The 18,602-nt window shown below is 31.1% G+C and overlaps 1 protein-coding gene and 3 long non-coding RNA genes across 10 annotated transcripts; 2 read left to right on the plus strand and 2 right to left on the minus strand.

Moving 5' to 3' along the window:
* Window positions 1-229: 229 nt before the first annotated feature.
* LOC133794274 (uncharacterized) lies at window positions 230-3,912 on the minus strand. Of its 7 annotated transcripts, XR_009875157.1 has the most exons (7): window positions 3,605-3,912; window positions 3,020-3,226; window positions 2,382-2,552; window positions 2,118-2,206; window positions 1,304-1,382; window positions 561-647; window positions 230-425 (listed from the first exon to the last, which is right to left on the minus strand). It is a non-coding gene; the product is annotated as an uncharacterized LOC133794274 (long non-coding RNA). The 7 variants fall into 7 exon arrangements; XR_009875160.1 differs by lacking the exon at window positions 3,020-3,226 and having other exon boundaries at window positions 3,610-3,912; XR_009875155.1 differs by lacking the exon at window positions 3,020-3,226.
* Window positions 3,913-6,852: 2,940 nt separating this feature from the next.
* Window positions 6,853-8,422, plus strand: LOC133794280 (uncharacterized). Its single transcript, XR_009875173.1, has 4 exons — window positions 6,853-6,929; window positions 7,520-7,594; window positions 8,154-8,272; window positions 8,363-8,422. It is a non-coding gene; the product is annotated as an uncharacterized LOC133794280 (long non-coding RNA).
* Window positions 8,423-11,797: 3,375 nt separating this feature from the next.
* LOC133794278 (uncharacterized) lies at window positions 11,798-12,727 on the plus strand. Its single transcript, XR_009875171.1, has 3 exons — window positions 11,798-11,882; window positions 12,350-12,455; window positions 12,552-12,727. It is a non-coding gene; the product is annotated as an uncharacterized LOC133794278 (long non-coding RNA).
* Window positions 12,728-14,747: 2,020 nt separating this feature from the next.
* On the minus strand, window positions 14,748-18,152 carry LOC133794268 (cysteine-rich receptor-like protein kinase 44). Its single transcript, XM_062231474.1, has 7 exons — window positions 17,178-18,152; window positions 16,897-17,025; window positions 16,342-16,484; window positions 16,013-16,223; window positions 15,641-15,875; window positions 15,267-15,417; window positions 14,748-15,153 (listed from the first exon to the last, which is right to left on the minus strand). The coding sequence occupies exons 1-7, from the start codon at window positions 18,001-18,003 to the stop codon at window positions 14,824-14,826; spliced, it is 2,025 nt and encodes a 674-aa protein (XP_062087458.1). The 5' UTR covers window positions 18,004-18,152; the 3' UTR covers window positions 14,748-14,823.
* Between the last annotated feature and the right edge of the window lie 450 nt (window positions 18,153-18,602).

Raw genomic sequence — 18,602 nt, forward strand, 5'->3', positions numbered from 1 at the left:
GTTGCTGGCAACGCCGACAGTTATTAAGTGTCGTCGTTGCTTGCAAAAAAAATATTTATTTTTATTTTAAATTAAAAATTATGATTTAAATGAAACATTTATATACAAATCTAAAAAATTATAGATTAAAATAACAAAACTTAGACAAAGTATTTATAAATCTAATAAAACAAAATTTTGACAAATATAACTCAAAAATTATATAGCCTTATCTATAAACATAATCGTCTTGGCTTTAAAAAATATATAACTAGATTTACAAAGTAAATAATTAAACACTCAAAAAAGAATCATTTACTCTAATAAAAATTACAAATAAAATAAAATACTAAATTCATTGTCATACAACATATATTTCTTCTTCTTGTCATTGTACTCACCCTCGTTACCAATAGTCTTTACAAAGTAAGAATTTGTACTACTTCCTACAACAATTCAAAAAAAAAAAAAAGTTAGGATTCTCAATAGTTCAGACTATGATTAGTGTCAAGATTTTAATCAGACTGTGATTCGTGTGACAATCATAACTGTGAGAAAGACAAAAAGAAATAGAGATATACCTTTGCCCTATGCTGTTAAAGCAAACTTGTTTCAACAGTCTCACATATTCCTAAGGTGCTACTTGTTACCTTCTACCGTGAACTTACCTAGAAGCAACAAAATCAATAAATGGAGTCACCCTACAGGATACTAGAAGAATTATAAATCACGAGATAAAATTTAACCAAACTTTTGAATATAATTTTAGCTTAGAAGGACAATATATAAAAAGAGTCATTTCTACAGCAGTCTCAAATTCAGGATCTGTTTTCATACCATGATTTCAAATTATCAACAAAATTTAAACTCCTTACTATTTGTACATGTTTAATCTAAAAGTACAAGTTTCAAGCAGATATAACATAAGAATTTGTTTCAATTCATGTATGTAGTTATTTCTATATATAAAACATGCAATAATAAAATAGCACACATAAATCTGAATACACCAAAAAAGATGAAAATATTATATCAAATTAGATTAAATATCCCCAATTTAATCATCATAAAAATATAAAAAGAAAAATTATCCAAATCTAAATAAACAAAGCAATATAAAAAACAAAGTATCCCACACTAATGCAGTATCAATGCATTAATTATATTCACTCAGCTATCACTAGAATTATTCTTGCTTCATTTTTTTTTTGTCCCTGATGCATTATTTTTCAAATTAGTTCCATAGAAATAACTAGTCATAAAATCTAGTTATTGCTTTTTTTTCCTGGTTATGATATCAGAGTAGTAGCAGGGTAGTAGGCACCTTAAATGTATGGGTTTTGTCATGCAGTCCCGTAAGTTGAACATGCATTAGTCTTGAAAATTTCTCTCAATAAATGGGACTGAGATCAGATAAACATTGTATCAACGATGAGAGGATAAATATTGAGATCATAGTGAGAGAAAGAATATGGCAGTTATAAGGAACCTGAAAGAAATCATCATATTCATAATTACTACAAAGCTGAAAAGTATCACAGTATATAAAGTGTGGTTATGAGGAATTGAATAGATTTCATGCTCAAAATAATGATCAAAGTGTCCAACTAAGATACAGGTAATAATTTACATAGAAAACCCAAAAACTTTCCCCTTTCTGACACAAAAAATAGAGAATAAAATTAATACAACAAAATATTTAACCGGTAAAACATAACAAATCATGTAATCAAGTACCACAAGCTTTAAAGTTGGAAAACCAAGAATATAATAAAACCTCCTTAAATCAGTGCAACTAATGACAATCCTACACAAATTAGACATATTTTTCCACCAAAGTCTCAATTTTTCACTCCATTAAACAGATCTCAAAAACAAAATAAAAAAACTACAGATATAAACAAAAACAAATCTATAGATCATATTTATTTATCAACAAAAACAAAAACCAACTACAAATATCAACTGCTGATCATATATAAATAAATACACATATATACCACAAAATCAAAACTAGTTTTGGGTGATTTTCTTCATAGTAGCAGATCAGAGAGAGGGAGAGAAAAAAAATAAAGTTAAAACTGAAATAAAATGAATAAAACCAAAAAAAAAACATATATATTTGTGTGTGTGTATACCTGGTGAGAGTGAGAGTGTGCTAGGAAAGGTACCTTTCAGCTTCACCACTGACTCAACATGACCCTTGAGTGTATGCAACTCCCTAAGCCTGCAATCATAAATCGAAACAAATATTTTTTCTAAGCAGCTCGAAAAAATTTAATCACAACAGTTCTTATGATCAAAATATGAGTAAAAACACTTTGCTAAGGCAATAGGCCCTTCAAAACCTGCCTAGTATGGCAAGCAATACAACTTAAAATTAGAAAGCTGCACTTGCTCACCTTGCCACCTCAGCCCGGCGCTTGGCTTGTTCTGCAATCTATGAAAGCTCCCTGTAACTACTTTTTTCGGGTGGATTCCGGTGGTTGAAGACCATGGAGTGTCCTCTGCGTTGCAGCCCATTGTGCTTCTCTCTCTTCTTTTCCATAGTCTTTATTTGTGGTAAAGACAGTCTGTTGTAAGCAGAACGCAAGAAAGCAATCAATAAAACAAAAATGAGAAGTTTAACCAATGATTTGTCTTATTCTCCAATCACAAGAAAACTTAACAAACTCTCTACACCTTCATTAATCATTCACTCTCTTTCGTGTGTGCATGTGTTATCCTTGCACATGTATATATATATATTTGGTGCTCATATGTATTTATGTCAAAGACAAAGGAATCATACACGTGATGAGAGTACTGATAATAGGTAACTTCTGCTATATACTTTATACTACACACACCTTAATTGCAATTATATCTAATGAGCCACATGTATGATTAATTAAAGTTTTATGACCATTCTGTAGTATAAATCATAACATTCTGTTTCAATGCACTCAAAATCAGTGACGAGAAATATACAAGAGACCAACACAATATATATTGAAGTTTATTACATAGCAATTTATATATATATGTACTTGCAAATTACCATGGAATTTCATCACTTTCTTTTCTGTGCTATATATATATATATACACATTACTGATACTTGCATTCATGAATGAAAGGATCCAAAATTTAAGAGCTAAACCAACAATCAAACTCACTCTCATCCTCCATTCTTCCTTTAACTCTCTCTAGTGTGGTGGTCCTTTCTCACTCACATCCACATAATCAAACTCACCACTCTCATTCTCTGTGCACATATATAAACCAGCAGAACATACTAATTATAAAAAACATATAATACATAAAAATATCAATATTGACCCATTAAAGTTCTCAATCTATAAATCCTCATCCCAGAACATCTGAATGTAAAATGCGTTAGCAAACCACTTTTGATGAGCCGACATACTATTAATGACTAAATTTTTTTTTAAAAAAATCGATAAGCTAAAGTGTCAAACCAAAGAGCTAAATAAAGCCAAAATAGTCAAATACAATTTACCATGTAACTCTCAGCAAATTTTGGGTTCAACAAGCTTTACCAAGAAAAATTTATGAAACTAAATATTAATCTTTGCAACTAAAAAACAATATCTGCAATTTATCAAATAGGTTTAAGTTTAACCTTACAAAAACAATCTCTGCAACTAAAAAACAAATAGATGCTGAAACCATTCCTGTTTCACTCCGAGAGATCCAGCCCCATCCTTGCGCCCATCGTCAACCCAGCTCCGCCTTCGCTGTGAGCCGCCGCACACCTCCGCTGTGAGCAACGTCAGGCCTTCGCAAGCCTCTTCGTGCTCCGCCTTCACAAATGCTCACCCCGCGGGCTTGGCTGTGGTCTTCCATGGATTTGCGAGAAGAAGAAGGGATACGGAGAAAGAGAGAAGAAATGGAGTTCAAGAGAAAAATAGGGAATTTGGGGAGGGAGCGGCAAACAATAAAGAAAGCGGGTATTTGGGGATTTAAGGTTTTATTATTATTATTATTAATTTGATAAAAGGGTTTCATTATTAATTACAGGCAACATATATATTTTTTTGACAAAATAGATAACATATAATTATTTTTTAATTTTAGTTTAAAAAAACACTTATTATTTTAACTTTTTATCTCAATATGTATTATCAATTTAATATATAATAATTAATTAAAAGTACAATATAATAAAAAAAACAATTATTAAGATATTAAAAAAATAAATTATTTAAATAACTCATTTTCAACTAAATTACTATAATATATAATGTTAAAAATTATTAATAAATATTTATTAAATTATTTAGAAGATATCAAATTTAAAATAATACATTTACAATTAATATTAATTTTATAAATATGTTAAAGAATAATAAATATAAATTTTGATATAAAAATGATTATAAATACAAAAGTTAATAATATGAAAAATTTAGAAACAAAAAAAATCCAGTTTTAAAATTTTTTAATAAATACATAATTTTTATAAATATATATTTATATAATTTAGTTTATTTTTAAAATTATACTATTCATTAATTATAATTTTAGACTTTTTATTTTAATTTTGGCGACATTTTATGACTGTCAGCATTGGTCTTGAATTAACTGTTGGCGTTGGGGTCAATAGCAACACATTTTAACTGTCGGCATTGGTCTCGAATTAACTGTCGGCATTGGGGTCAATAGCGACACATTTTAACTGTCGGCATTGGTCTTGAATTAACTGTCGGCGTTGGGGTCAATAGCGACACCTTTTAACTGTCGGCATTGGTCTTGAATTAACTGTCGGCGTTGGGGTCAATAGCGACACATTTTAACTGTCGGCATTGGTCTAGAATTAACTGTCGGCGTTAGGGTCAATAGCGACAGTCAAAAGCAACGGTGACAGTTATTAGCTGTCGGCATTGGTCTCTATGCCTACAGTTTTTAACTGTTGGCGTAGAGTCATGCTAAGCAATTACGACAGTCAACAGAGTTGACTGTCGTGGTTGGGTATCGGGAAAGCCCAGTTTTGTAGTAGTGTATAGAGATACTAACCTTCACCCATTCATCAAAGACAGATTTTTCAGCCACAACACATTTGTCTACCTCATTCCACCCAAATCCACTAGCATTAGGTCCTAACATTTTAGAAATTGCATGGTATTGTTTCTTCAATATCCTAACACGTGAATCAATATGTGGTTGTGCTTTAAGTCCACAACCATGAATCTTTTCAGCCATCATTTTCTCTAACTGTTGTAAGTATCCACGCTTGAATGTACCATTATCTGCTTTCCACCTTCCACCATTAGTCAAATCCATTAAGCACTCTACCAACTTAGAGTCCTCAACGGTGGTCCATTGATGCTTTTTCCCACCAATTGATATCGACTGGGAACTAGCATCCATTTTTTCCTAAAAAAATATCAAACACAATTATGAATGCATATCCAACTTAAACAAGCAAGCATAGATTAATAATCCATCAACCAATCAATTGTAAATAAATTTAAACTTAACCATAAATAAATTCAAATATGTATGTTTACATTATCATAAATAATAACTCAGCGAAGTTATACAACTCCATATAACCATATTACATATGATGAAAAATATCCTCATAGTTCAAACTTGATCATGAAATAAGTTCAACATAATCAAACATTTCAGAAAATAAGATCTAGGCACATCGAGTTCCGCACTTGATGTTTCAATATGCCGATAACAATCATCACCTATATCATCACTATCATCACCAATGTTACTTTCCTCAATAGGAGAATGTTCCAAAGGATCCAAAGGCATTTCTCTTATAATCAAGTTATGGAGAAGACAACATGCTAAAATAATTCGACATTGTATCTTCACAGGATAATATGATCGACCTCTAAGAATTGTCCATCGTCCTTTCAATAATCCAAATGCTCTCTCTACTATATTCCTAGCAGATGAGTGTTTCATGTTAAAAAATTCTTGGGGAGTATTTGGTGGGATATCCCAATCGTTTAAATGATATCGTTGACCTCTATATGGTGTTAAAAATCCTTCACCGTTGGGATATCCAGCATCACATAAATAATAATATCCTACAAGTCATTTAACAAAACAATTTAGAACAATAATCTATATGGTGTATAAATATAAAAAGTAGAATTATACTTATTTAATTACCTTGTGGAACCTTAAGACCGTTTGTCCTAGATATAGCATCTCTCAAGACTCTTGAGTCAGCTGCTGAACCCTCCCATCCAGGCAGAACATAAATAAATTGCATATCTTGTGACACCACCCCTAATACATTAGTGGCAATTTCGTTCTTTCTGGTCCTATATCTAGGTCTATCTGATGATAAAACATTGACCTTGATGTATGTACCGTCAAGTGCTCCCAGACAATTCTTAAACCATTTCCACCCACTACAACAGATTTGACATACAATGACTCCCTACAATGTCTTACACCATTGGTGTAAGACATTAAAACTTATCAGGGGTTTTAAATGTCTAATGGTGTAAGACATTGAAAGTTTTTATTAATGACTACAATTGGAAGACATTAAAAATGGTGGAAGACGTTGGAAATAGGTTGAGAAGTGGCCAGGGGGACATCTAATGTCTCCCACTGGGAGACGTGGGACACGTGGCACGTCTCCCACTGGGAGACATTGAATGTATAGAGGGGTACATCCAACGTCTCCCACTGGGAGACATTGAATGTATAGAGGGGTACATCCAACGTCTCCCACTGGGAGACGTGGGACACGTGGCACGTCTCCCAATGGGAGACGTTGGATGTACCCCTCTATACATTCAATGTCTCCCAGTGGGAGACGTGCCACGTGTCCCACGTCTCCCAGTGGGAGACGTTGGATGTCCCCCTGGCCATTTAATGAATTTTGGGTCTTCTTCTTCCTCATAACACCAAACAGAGAGAGCACACCAAACAGAGAGCACGAAAGGGGCTGCGATTTTAGGGTTTTCAAGGTTAGTTTTTTTTAATTTTTATGAATTTTAGTTAATTATTTTGATAAAAAAATCATAGGTTTAGCATTAGGATGAGTAATATACATGATTTTGTGTTAATTTTACATTTTTATGCATTTTTTTCTATACATTGTTAGATTTATTTGTTTTTCCATAGAGGTTTTTTTATAGATTTAAGATTTCATAGTTTTTTTTTAATTTAACCTATCACATTGTATATATTTCATTATAATATATATGTTCATGATTTTTTTTAATTTTTATCATTATTTATTTCGAAATTTAGATATATTTTTGTATGTATATTTAAACTTGTTTTTTTTTAAATTCTAACTATTTTGTTATATATATAGTTATTATGTTAAAATAAATTTATTAAATAATTTTAAAAATATAAATATATGCAAAAATTTATGTTTTTGTTGATTATTGAGATTTTAGGTTATGAAATTTTTTATTGATTTTTTGTTTAGGTTATAATTAGTGGCTCATTGGAGTTTTTCTTATTTGTTTACCAATCAATTACTTATTAGGAATTTAGTTATATTTGTTTAGTAATGTTTAACATATTAATTAATTTAATTTCGTAGGTTGTGATTTTGGTGGTGAGATTTTAGAGAGTACTTTGCATCAAAACTTCTATATCTATCAATCACACATTTGAGGTAATTAAGTTTCTAAAATTATAATAATAAGTTATATATTGCTAGATATTTAGTGATATTTTATTTATTATTTATTAATTTATTTATATTGGTTTGTGGATTTAATAGCGAATTCGATTACTACTTGAAGTAATTTTGCTAGCTTTTGAATTATTAATTGCAAGAGGTAAATATATATTCTCTTACTTCTACTTTTAATATTATTAAACAAATGTTAGAAGAGTTTGAATATCTTAAATATTCATCCATAGTGAAGTAGGTTCTAAGATTAAAATTGTGTGCTGCGGTGATAACGGAAGGTTGAGAACTTGTGTGTATTAGTGAAGTAGGTTCTGAGAAATTTGACTGTGTGCTGCGGAGCTATAAGGAAGAAACTTATTGTATGTTGTTTGAATTGTTTGTGTTTGCTATTCACATGTAGATGGTTAGGTCACTATTATAGGGGAAATGCTGCCCGATTTTATCTAGGATAATAAACAATTAATTTTATATAGGCATTCTATAAGGAAGAAACTTATTGTATGTTGTTTGAATTGTTTGTTTTGTTATTCACATGCAGATGGTTAGGTCACTATTATAGGGGAAATGCTGCCCGATATTATTTAGGATAATAAACAATTAGTTGAGAACGGGCATTACTTGATTGAACATGCAAGTCCCAGGCATTACTTGAGAACGGTATTATTAATTAAAATTTACAAATTATTTTTGAAACTATAAATGTAATCAAATAATTAATTAATATATTTTACTTTATATTTCTTGCAGCTAACAAGCACATCATATACAGAGGCACAAATTGATGAGTTGCGACAAGAATGGGCGACATATATGTTGCCGATAATCCAAAGTTACCGACCTCGTTGAAAGGTTTTTTTTTAATTTTTTAACTCTTTCTTCATACACAATGCAATATTTGTTCATTTTGAATATTTCTAACAAATATTGTATTTCTTGTATATATCTAACAAATATATTTTTTTATTTCAATTTAAATTAATATTATTTCAATTTAATTAATTTAAATTTAGATTAAAATAATTTCAATTTAAATTAATATTATTTCAATTTAATTAATTATTAAAATAATTTCAATTTAAATTAAAATAATTTCAATTTAAATTAATATTATTTCAATTTAATTAATTATTAAATCAAATTAAAATAATATTAATTATAAATTTATTTAATTTATTTTTTTTAAATGTGGGAGACTTTCAATGTCTCCCATTGGGAGACGTGGGAAGTGACTCACCTCTCCCAATGGGAGTCGTGGGATGTCTCCTAGGGACTTCCCACGTCTCCCATTGGGAGAGGTGAGTCACTTCCCACGTCTCCCAATGGGAGAGGTGGAAAGTCAACGTTTAACTTTCCACCTCTCCCAGTGGGAGACGTGGGAAGTGAGGCACGTCTCCCAATGGGAGACGTGGGATATATACCTACAATGACCCTAGCAACAACGTCTCACTAAGTGGGAGACATTATAGACTTCCAATGTCTCCCAATTAAAGTCATAAAACCTCTATTTTGTTGTAGTGACCTTTCATCTGTTGAATTATCAAGAATTGGCTCTGGTTTTTTTAGCAATACATCATGGAGACGTAACAAAGCACCTAATACAAGATTGAATTGCCTACTTATTGTTTCACCTGAACGTGCAAATTGACGTCTTATAATTCTATTCTTCACATCATGAGATATGATATGTAAAAATATAGCTACCATTTCTTCAACATCCATATTTTTAGTTCTCTTTAAACCCACATTAGTTCTAAGAAGGTGGCATAAAATGGCAAATGTTCTCCTATCCATACGAGTGCTTTCTAAACATGCTAAATCACAATCATGTATCATTCGATGATAGTTTAGTTGGCGTATATGATGCCTTTGAAAAGAAGTTTCACCCCATATTATTTTTCTTCGTAAACCCCTTTTAGTAATGATGATAAATAGTATCAAAATAAACACACACATCATATCATTTAACATCTCCATTTCTTGTATCAATTTTGCCACCAATCTTTTTTATTGTAACCAATGGAAGACGAGCCATATCTGAACTTTCAACCAATATAAATGTATTTAAGTCATCTATTCTAAAAGCATTACTTTTGCACCAAATCCATAACCTTACACAAATATTTCATAATCAAGTGATTAAAGAATCAAAATACTTGTAAAAAAGTCTATATATAGAAGGAAAACCTAATACAATGCTCACACACTAACTCATATATATATATATATATGTGTGTGTGTGTGTGTGTGTGATTTTTATTGGGCAATATGCATGTGCCTGTTTTGATTGAAAGATTGGATAAAATCTACACTACACACAATATGCTAAAAAGAGTGATTGATTGGCAATATCTTATTTGTGTAGATAAAATAAAATAAAGCAAAAATTCATTCAATTAATATTTTTTGTTTTTACTATAGTGAACTTTTGTTTTATCATCATTAGTTTTAATAGTTATAATAAAAAATTTATGTGAAATATTTGAACAAACACCTTGTATGCATATAAATCCACAATAAATATTGAACAGAGAAATAATAACAATATGTATATTTATATAATAACCCTTATTTTGTATCAAAGATAGACAAAGTTATTGCATTTGCCTTTCAATGGATGTTAAGTATAATTAAGTTAATATAATGATAGAATATAAATGGGTGCTAACTGCTACTATATGCTAATAATGCTCTTTATCTCACTTCTCCTTTTATGCTTATGCCTTATTAATTAATAACATTAACAACAACAATAATTAGCAGCTCATAATGCTTCATTGCTTTGGTAATGATAATCATCAAGCAAATGAATTAAAGGAACACTCTCTGTTTCCTGGTCACAAGTTCATGGCATAATGCTTCATTGAAGATTTTAAGGACTGAAAAGAGAAAAACCCTCTCATATCAGATTCATACCGTGGTTCAGTTCCAAGTGAGATCGAATAGCTATGACGCCGACGACGAGGAAAGAGATGGACGCCGGCGAGAAGAATGGCAAACGAGAGAAAGAAAACTCCACACCACTGTAAATATGAGTATATATATAGTCTTAACAAATTTTGTATTTCTTGAAAAAAATCACAGATCGCCAGAAAAAAAAAATCAAACATATACCATATATATATTCTCTACAAATTTCACAGATTTAGAAAGAAAAAAAAAATCAACTCACCTAAATATGCTGATTTTTTTTTTTAAATCAACCAGATCTTGAGGAATAGAAGCCTAAGGAATAGAAGCCACAAATGTTGTTGAGCAAAAAAAAGATGAGAATTTTTTTTTTTTGAAACAGATGGAATTGTTGATGAAGAAGAAGAAAAAAATTCTCACCTTTGAAAAGGTGATGAGAGAAGGAGAAAGAGAGAATTGGATTCCTAAGCATTTAAAACCCACTCTTCATAATGTTTTTACTTTACCCTATAAAAGAAAGACCGGAGTTTACTTTCCCAATTTTAAAAAATCTAAAAAGTGTACCAAACAAAGTATTGTTAACCACTTTACCATTCTCACTCACCTAAACTACTATAACAAACGGCCCCTAGATGATCATTTTTCTGTTACGCGTTCACTATGAACATTTGCAACATTATTCTTACAATTCATATTATTAATTTTAAGCTAGAGCAGCAAGTACTCGTATATGTGTTTGTGTTTATATGTTGTATCATCTAAAATATTACTACTCTATTTAGCGTGACTAATGCAATCTTGTTGCTCACCTGTTTGTTGGCTGTGTGTAAATGAATCTACTCAGTACTTAGGCCCTTGGGTTTAAGGCAATAAGCTTCCTAATAACTCCCACTGGATAGAGTTGTTGTCCAAATTATATTTGCAGATACTGCTCTGTTAACAAATATTATTGTGCTCTGTTCGTGAGGAGAAAATATTAGTCACTGTTCGGCTTAGGCCACCTAGCTGGAGAGAACAAGCACTTTATGATCTAATAGCTTGGGAATACGTGGATGACCACTCCATGTTTTCAACAGTCCAAATCATGACAGGGCTGTAACTTCATACACCTTCGGTACTTTTTCCCCCTAGTTTTATTCTGTAGCCTTATGATGTTTACGAGATGCCCAATCGTACATGAGGTTTGCAACCTTTTCCCATACAGTATACATATTTGAGTTTTCTAAAGAAACCTGTGCTTGTTATAATCTTATTATTTCATGCGTTACAGATAAAGTTTTCGGGCCAAGTTGTGCTACTCGAAAGGTTTATGAAGAAGGTGCCAAGGATGTGGCTTTATCTGCTCCCACAGGAATGAATGGTAAATTATTTTTTTATGTTTTTGGCAAGAATTCGTAGTTCTTTTTTAATCCAATGTTTTTGATATCTTTTCCTCGTTGCAGCAATAATTTTTGCATATGGGCAGACTAGTAGTGGCAAGACATATACCATGAGAGGTATCACAGAAAATTCTGTAAATGACATTTATGAACATATAAAAAATGTGAGTTCTAGCTTTGTTCTAGTTTCTTTTGTACTTTTTTGGTATCCTTTCATTTTGTCTTAGAAAAATTTAGGTTGGTAAAACATGGAAATATAAAAATCATTGGCTAAGTCAGTTGAGATTTTGTAGCATGCCATATAAGTTGAGAATTATAATGGACAGGAGATCGCATAAGATATTACTAGGTGAACTTTTATATGTTTCTTGTTCTTGGATGCATGAGAAACCTTTTCTATTGAGCTGGCATAAACCTCTCTTATGTGTATATTATTTAAATTTTACAGTCCCCACTTTACCTTGATACTTTATGCATTGGAGATCTACAATGAGACTGTTGTTGACCTTTTGAATCGTGAATCTGGTTCCTTGCTACTTTTGGATGATCCTGAGGTACTTAGAAGAAATTCATCTATCGAAGCCCTTCCAGAAAAATTATTTATCCTGAAATTTTGTTTAAACAATATTATTTTTGTCCTTAAAATGCAGAAAGGGACAATTGTGGAAAAACTAGTCGAAGAAGTTGTAAAGGATGGCCAACATTTGAGACACTTAGTCAACATTTGTGAAGGTAAATTAGTTCACTTGTAATTTTAAGCTGAAGAGATTTTGACTTTCTTTATTAACAACCAAATTTCCCTTTCCAAGCAACCATAACTAACTTCTTTATTGAGCTTTCAAACCATCTCTCATCAGAAGAGAATTTATTGTTATTATATCTTACTAAGAAAACAAGTTTTAATGATTGTATATTCCTGTTCTTTAATAATTAAATGTTGTATGTATGCTATTAGTTGTGGCATGCTATCGTTTAGTGGAACAATGATGTGAATTATTGAATGTCTATATCCAAACACATACACACATATATGCATACATATATATTTGGCTGTTAGTGATGATTATCTCTGATGGGTTGATGCTAGCTTAGGAAATATACTGCTTGATTAACTGCTCTGGCTTGGTAGCTGCTGAATATGAAATTTTAGTGGTTTAATTGTTTTTATACTATTTCCTGTTTCTAATTAATAATTTTTCAACTCAAAAGGCCAAAACAAGGTTAGGAATTTTTGTTTCTCTAGTTTGTTGAGAATGATTGAAGGAGTATCATTTTGATTATCAATTTCTACAATTATTTACAACTAGCCATAACAAAAAGATCATACATATATATGTGATAATCTTTTTGGTCTTGTCGTAGTACAGATTTTTCATAATTTTATTATACATTTAAATTTCATTGTCTCGTATTTTATTGATCATTTTTCCTAATTCTTATATGATATTTTAATTGTCAATAGGGATGGAAGTATTTCACGGTGGTTGGACTGAATTGATACCAGAAGCACTGATATTAATCTTTACAAATTTAATGGATAAACTTCACTCAGTGCCATTTCTTTTCAAGTCATGGAGCAAAGTTATTTTTTAGCCTAATTGCCGGCATGACATAGATTTTGAAGGATTGGATGACTTATTAGATATTAATGACTCTCATAATGCTTACCTGTTTACACAAGACTTTGAAGAACTAACAATCTCTGATGTCATTTGGTCAATATATTTTCCATTATTATAAGGCTTACTTTTCAAGATTTTGCTATAAAGATATATTGACATTTTTAAGGCGGACTGAGTTAGTGTTTGAGACTTATTGTAGTATTTTTTAACAGTGAATGTGTTGAGTTTATTAGACACTATATTGCATCAAGTGTTTTGAATCACAAAACAAGTTTTATTAAATAAAAATTAACTAGTGTTTCTAAATAATTGTAGAATAAGTAGATAAAAAAGTATTATGAATACCGAAAAGCTTATAAAAATGAGAAAATAACACAAAAAATGTATTATTGTAAAATAAGTGGATAAAAAGGTATTATGAATATCAAAACAATAATTATATTTTAAGCTTATAAAAATGAGAAAATAACACAAAAAATGTATTATTGTAAAATAAGTGGATAAAAAAGTATTATGAATACCAAAACAATAATTATATTTTAAGCTTATAAAAATGAGAAAATAACACAAAAAATGTATTATTGTAGAGTATTCAATAATACTCTCAATATAAGAGCAATAAAGTCTTATGAAAACTATTAAAGATAATGATAATTTAAGCATATTAAAATATTAAAATAATACTAAAAAAGTCTTAGGATAGAGTTTTCAATAATAATTTAGTATAAGTGGAAAAATGTATTACGAAAAGTGTCATGACTTACGATAACACAGCTTTTCTTAATGATTCAAAAAGTATTATGATAACTATTTTATAATACTTTTTTGGTATTATAATAAGCATTTTTTCTTGTAGTGATTCTTCTGTACATTTGAGATCTACTATAGCAAAAAAAAACTACTTACATGATTACTCAAAATAGTTTGAAGTCAGAGGGAGTTGGTATTGCATCGAAGGCAGATTTTAAAGCAGCTTGTTGCAAGTTCTTTTATTCTGTTAGGGAATCTAATAGAGTGGATAGGCATGTCCCTTTTTTTGCTTATGCTATTGTTATAACCAAATTGCCTATACTTGTATAATTGTGCTTCGTTGAATGAAGATATATGGTTTTCCCAAAAAAAAGAAAAAAGAAATATGAGTTAGAACTGTAGACCTAATATTTCAATGTGCAGAAAATGGTACAAACTTAGAAGACATTAGAGAAAATACAAATTTCGAAGAAATTTATTATTATGTAAATGACAAGAAGGGCCATGCATGTTGTAACTACAAGTTAAATATTAATCTTCAACAACAGCACTAGCGAGGGAAAAGTTCAGTGATTGATCCTTCATTTACAGACTCCCTTTTTGGCACATTCATTCTTGAATTGAACTCAAGTGGGAATGTCGATATATCTGATCCCATATTGCTATGCATAAAGAAAGCTGGCTTTGAGGGTAATGGGAGGGAGGTAGAATTGCTATTTAACATGAGAACAATAGTATTCATGGTTGGTCTGTCAACTAAATTTTCCTGGACACACAATAGTCCTATATGGATACATCTCATTATTTCACATCCTGACCCAACTCTCATCAAGGGATCTACCATTTCTGAAGCAATTCCTTCTCTCCAGTGTGTCCATGTCTGCAACAACAATGATGTTAAAGTTAAAGTTTTATTTCAAATGTATATATTGATATATATATATATATATATAAAAAGTTGTTCTCTCTTAATTCTTGCTAACTTATACTTACACAACTTAAAAGGTCGTCTATAAGCCCCCCTTGATGAAAGTTATTTATATTCTGTCCGCTTATCATTTCTAAAAGTAATACACCAAAACTGAATACATCAGATTTTATTGAAAATTGTCCACGCATGGCATATTCTGGAGCCATATATCCACTGCAAACACAATAAAATAATAATTGAAATTAATATTTATTATTACATGAAAATTATCTAAAAGATCCATAATTTTGCTTATAACTTAATTGCATCAAAACTTTTGAGATAATCATGACTATGGGACACACAAAATTATTAGAAAGAAACTAATTTTATAAGATGGTGAGATTAGTTGTAAAACAATATATAGCCTAGCTAGTTTTAAATATTGTGTACTTACTATGTTCCCACTATTCTATTTGTGTTGTCTTGAGCTTGATCAACAAAAAGTCTTGCACATCCAAAATCTGATATCTTAGGATTCATTTCATCATCTAACAAGATGTTACTAGCTTTAATATCTCGATGGATAATTCTCAAACGAGAATCTTCATGAAGGTAAAGGATACCTCGAGCCACACCTCCTATTATTTTGTAACGCCTATCCCAATCCAAATCTACACGCTTCCTTGGATCTGCATATTCAAATATATTATATATTATTTTGTCCACGATGAAACTTTAAATGAAGCATAATATATATATATATAATTGTTTATTTTCATGATAATTGTGTTTTAAAGCACAATTATCATATGAAAAACAACATTACCAAATATGAAGTGATCAAGACTTCCGTTTTGGACAAACTCATATACAAGAAGCCTTTCACTTCCTTCCAAGCTGAAACCGAGAATCCTAACAAGATTGCGGTGTTGAAGCTTCGCAACTAGCATGACCTCATTCTTGAATTCGAGATCACCTTGGGCTGATCCAATATGCAATTTTTTCACTGCTATGATTTCTCCATGGGAAAGTTTACCCTAAAACACATTAACATAATGGTGAAATTAACCATCATAGGAATGAATTGGATCTGAAAATTATTCCATAATATGTAAAAACAAAAATTATTTTTTATATACTTGCATTAGTTCTTACCCAGTAAACAGCACCAAATCCACCATGTCCAAGCTTATTTTCCTCAGAGAAATTATCCGTAGCAAGTTTGATAGTGTCGAAATTGTATTGCAAGGATTCCACACTTAAAATTTCTTCCACGGGTTCGTTGGAGAGGTGATTAGCTTGAACAACACAAATATATGATATAATTTCATTTCTCTTAATGGCCATCAATGGTTTCATTAATTAATAGAGAAATAACAAACTCTTCTAAATTGACTGAAATTTTATCATGCCATATATATACGTATTGATCAAAAGTTTCAATAAAAAATATATAATGATATTATACATGCTTGAAACTACCGCACATATACCTCACTTGGATCGTTTTGTTTCTAATGTTTACTTCATCAATTTTAAAAAATATATCATGCATGTCGCACTTGATTTTCAAACTTTAATCACCTCCCTTTTTCTACTAAAAAAAAAACTAACCAACTAAGGAGTAATTAAAATAGTCTACAAAGTCTAAAATTAAATTAATCCTGTATTAATTTTAAAAACTACTATAGGTTTTTTTGAAATACTTACTTTTCCTCAATATCATTGCCTTCCTCAGTCTTAAACCCACACAAATGGAGATGACTATCCCCAACACAACATTAGCCCCAATTACAACAATAAGGACCGTTCTAGACGATGATGCGTTATTCTTCGTTTCTGCAAAATCCAATAATTGATGACCAGATGATGAGTTTCACAATATAATCTTCCACCAGTAATAATACTTGTACAGTACCTAATATGATAATTAAACAAAGCTAATAATAATAATAACAGCAACAAGATTACATTATGATTAATTTGTTTACCGTGTGTTGTCAGAGGCGAAGGAGGAGATGCCGTTGATCGTTGTGACAGTGGGGATGGTGGCGAAACTTCAGCAGCCGTAGAATTATAGAAGAGGTAATCCTCGTATCTATATTTACAACTGGTGCCGAGTACTTCTCCCCCATTTTTCTTATTACAACATCCTGGAAAAACCTCAAAAGCATCATCCAAACAATTGTTGCAGTCGATCAGGGACAAGTCAGGTGTGCACTGCACAAGCCCATATATGGTTTTAAACCCTGGAGTTGTTACATTATCTACAGAAAATTTTCGAAGTGAACCACCAGCGGCAGCTCGACTTTTCAGATTATCTATTAAGCTTCTAAGAGCTTTGAAATATGCCTCAACAGTATCGGAATCGGATGACACGTTTTGGGTGTTGTTGATAATAATATTTGGTCTGGTTTCCATGATGCCATACAAGGAGCGGTTAGAGTAGCGCAACATACACTTGTCGAGCCATGCGACTGCCTCCTTCTGATTGGGGCAGACCTCTTGGAGAAGATGTGTAGACTTGTTAAGACAGCTCCGGCAAACGTCCGGCATGGTGTCGCCGTCGCATAGTCCGATTGCGAAAACTTGGTTGGAGGCATTTCCGGAAGAGAGATTGTAAAAGCCGTAGCCATTATCGTTTTGGGAGCTGGGAAGGGTTATGAGAAGGTAATTGAGATTGTCATGATATTTGCTGTTAAGGGTGTAGTTACCTTTGTCGTTGAAACAATGGTAATTTTGGGCTGTGGCTTGTTGAGCAACGATAATGAAGATTGAACAAGCTAGGGAGAAAAATAGTGATGTCGTCATCGCCATCGATCACAGCTAAGCTGTTCTAGAGATATGGCTAACTATAATTATGATGACACTGCTTGATATTAAGATACTTGCCTAAATAATATTAGGCTAGCTCTTTATCACTCCATAAGTACATGGAATTTTTTAAGCTAATTTTAAAAATAAATTCTCTTAATTTTCTTTAAAAAAAAAGACTAAGAATATTACCACTCTTATATTATTATTTTTTTCAAGGGAAACCGAATAGTACTATTACACAAATCAACAACTACTTTTATGTTTGACTTTTAAGTACATCAGATTTGATGTCTCGTGATATTGCATGGTAAAGGAAGTCTTCCAAACTTGACCAAGATTTATTTCCTATTGGTTCATATTCGGATAAATGGAAGCACTATATATGGACCGCAATTTTACATCAACGTGTGTGCGTAACGGAGTATGTTTACTTCAACTAAACATGACCTTAATTTCAGATAATTTTTTAAGGGAAAATATTTGAGTCTCTTTGATTAAAAAATAAAAAAATTTGAAAATTATGCTTCAAATTCAGAGTTCATCACTACAAAGAAAAAAAACATCTTCTCGTCAATTTTTAATGTATATATAGTCAGTGA

Source organism: Humulus lupulus, chromosome 8 (assembly GCF_963169125.1).
Source record: "Humulus lupulus chromosome 8, drHumLupu1.1, whole genome shotgun sequence".
NCBI classification, from domain to species: domain Eukaryota; kingdom Viridiplantae; phylum Streptophyta; class Magnoliopsida; order Rosales; family Cannabaceae; genus Humulus; species Humulus lupulus.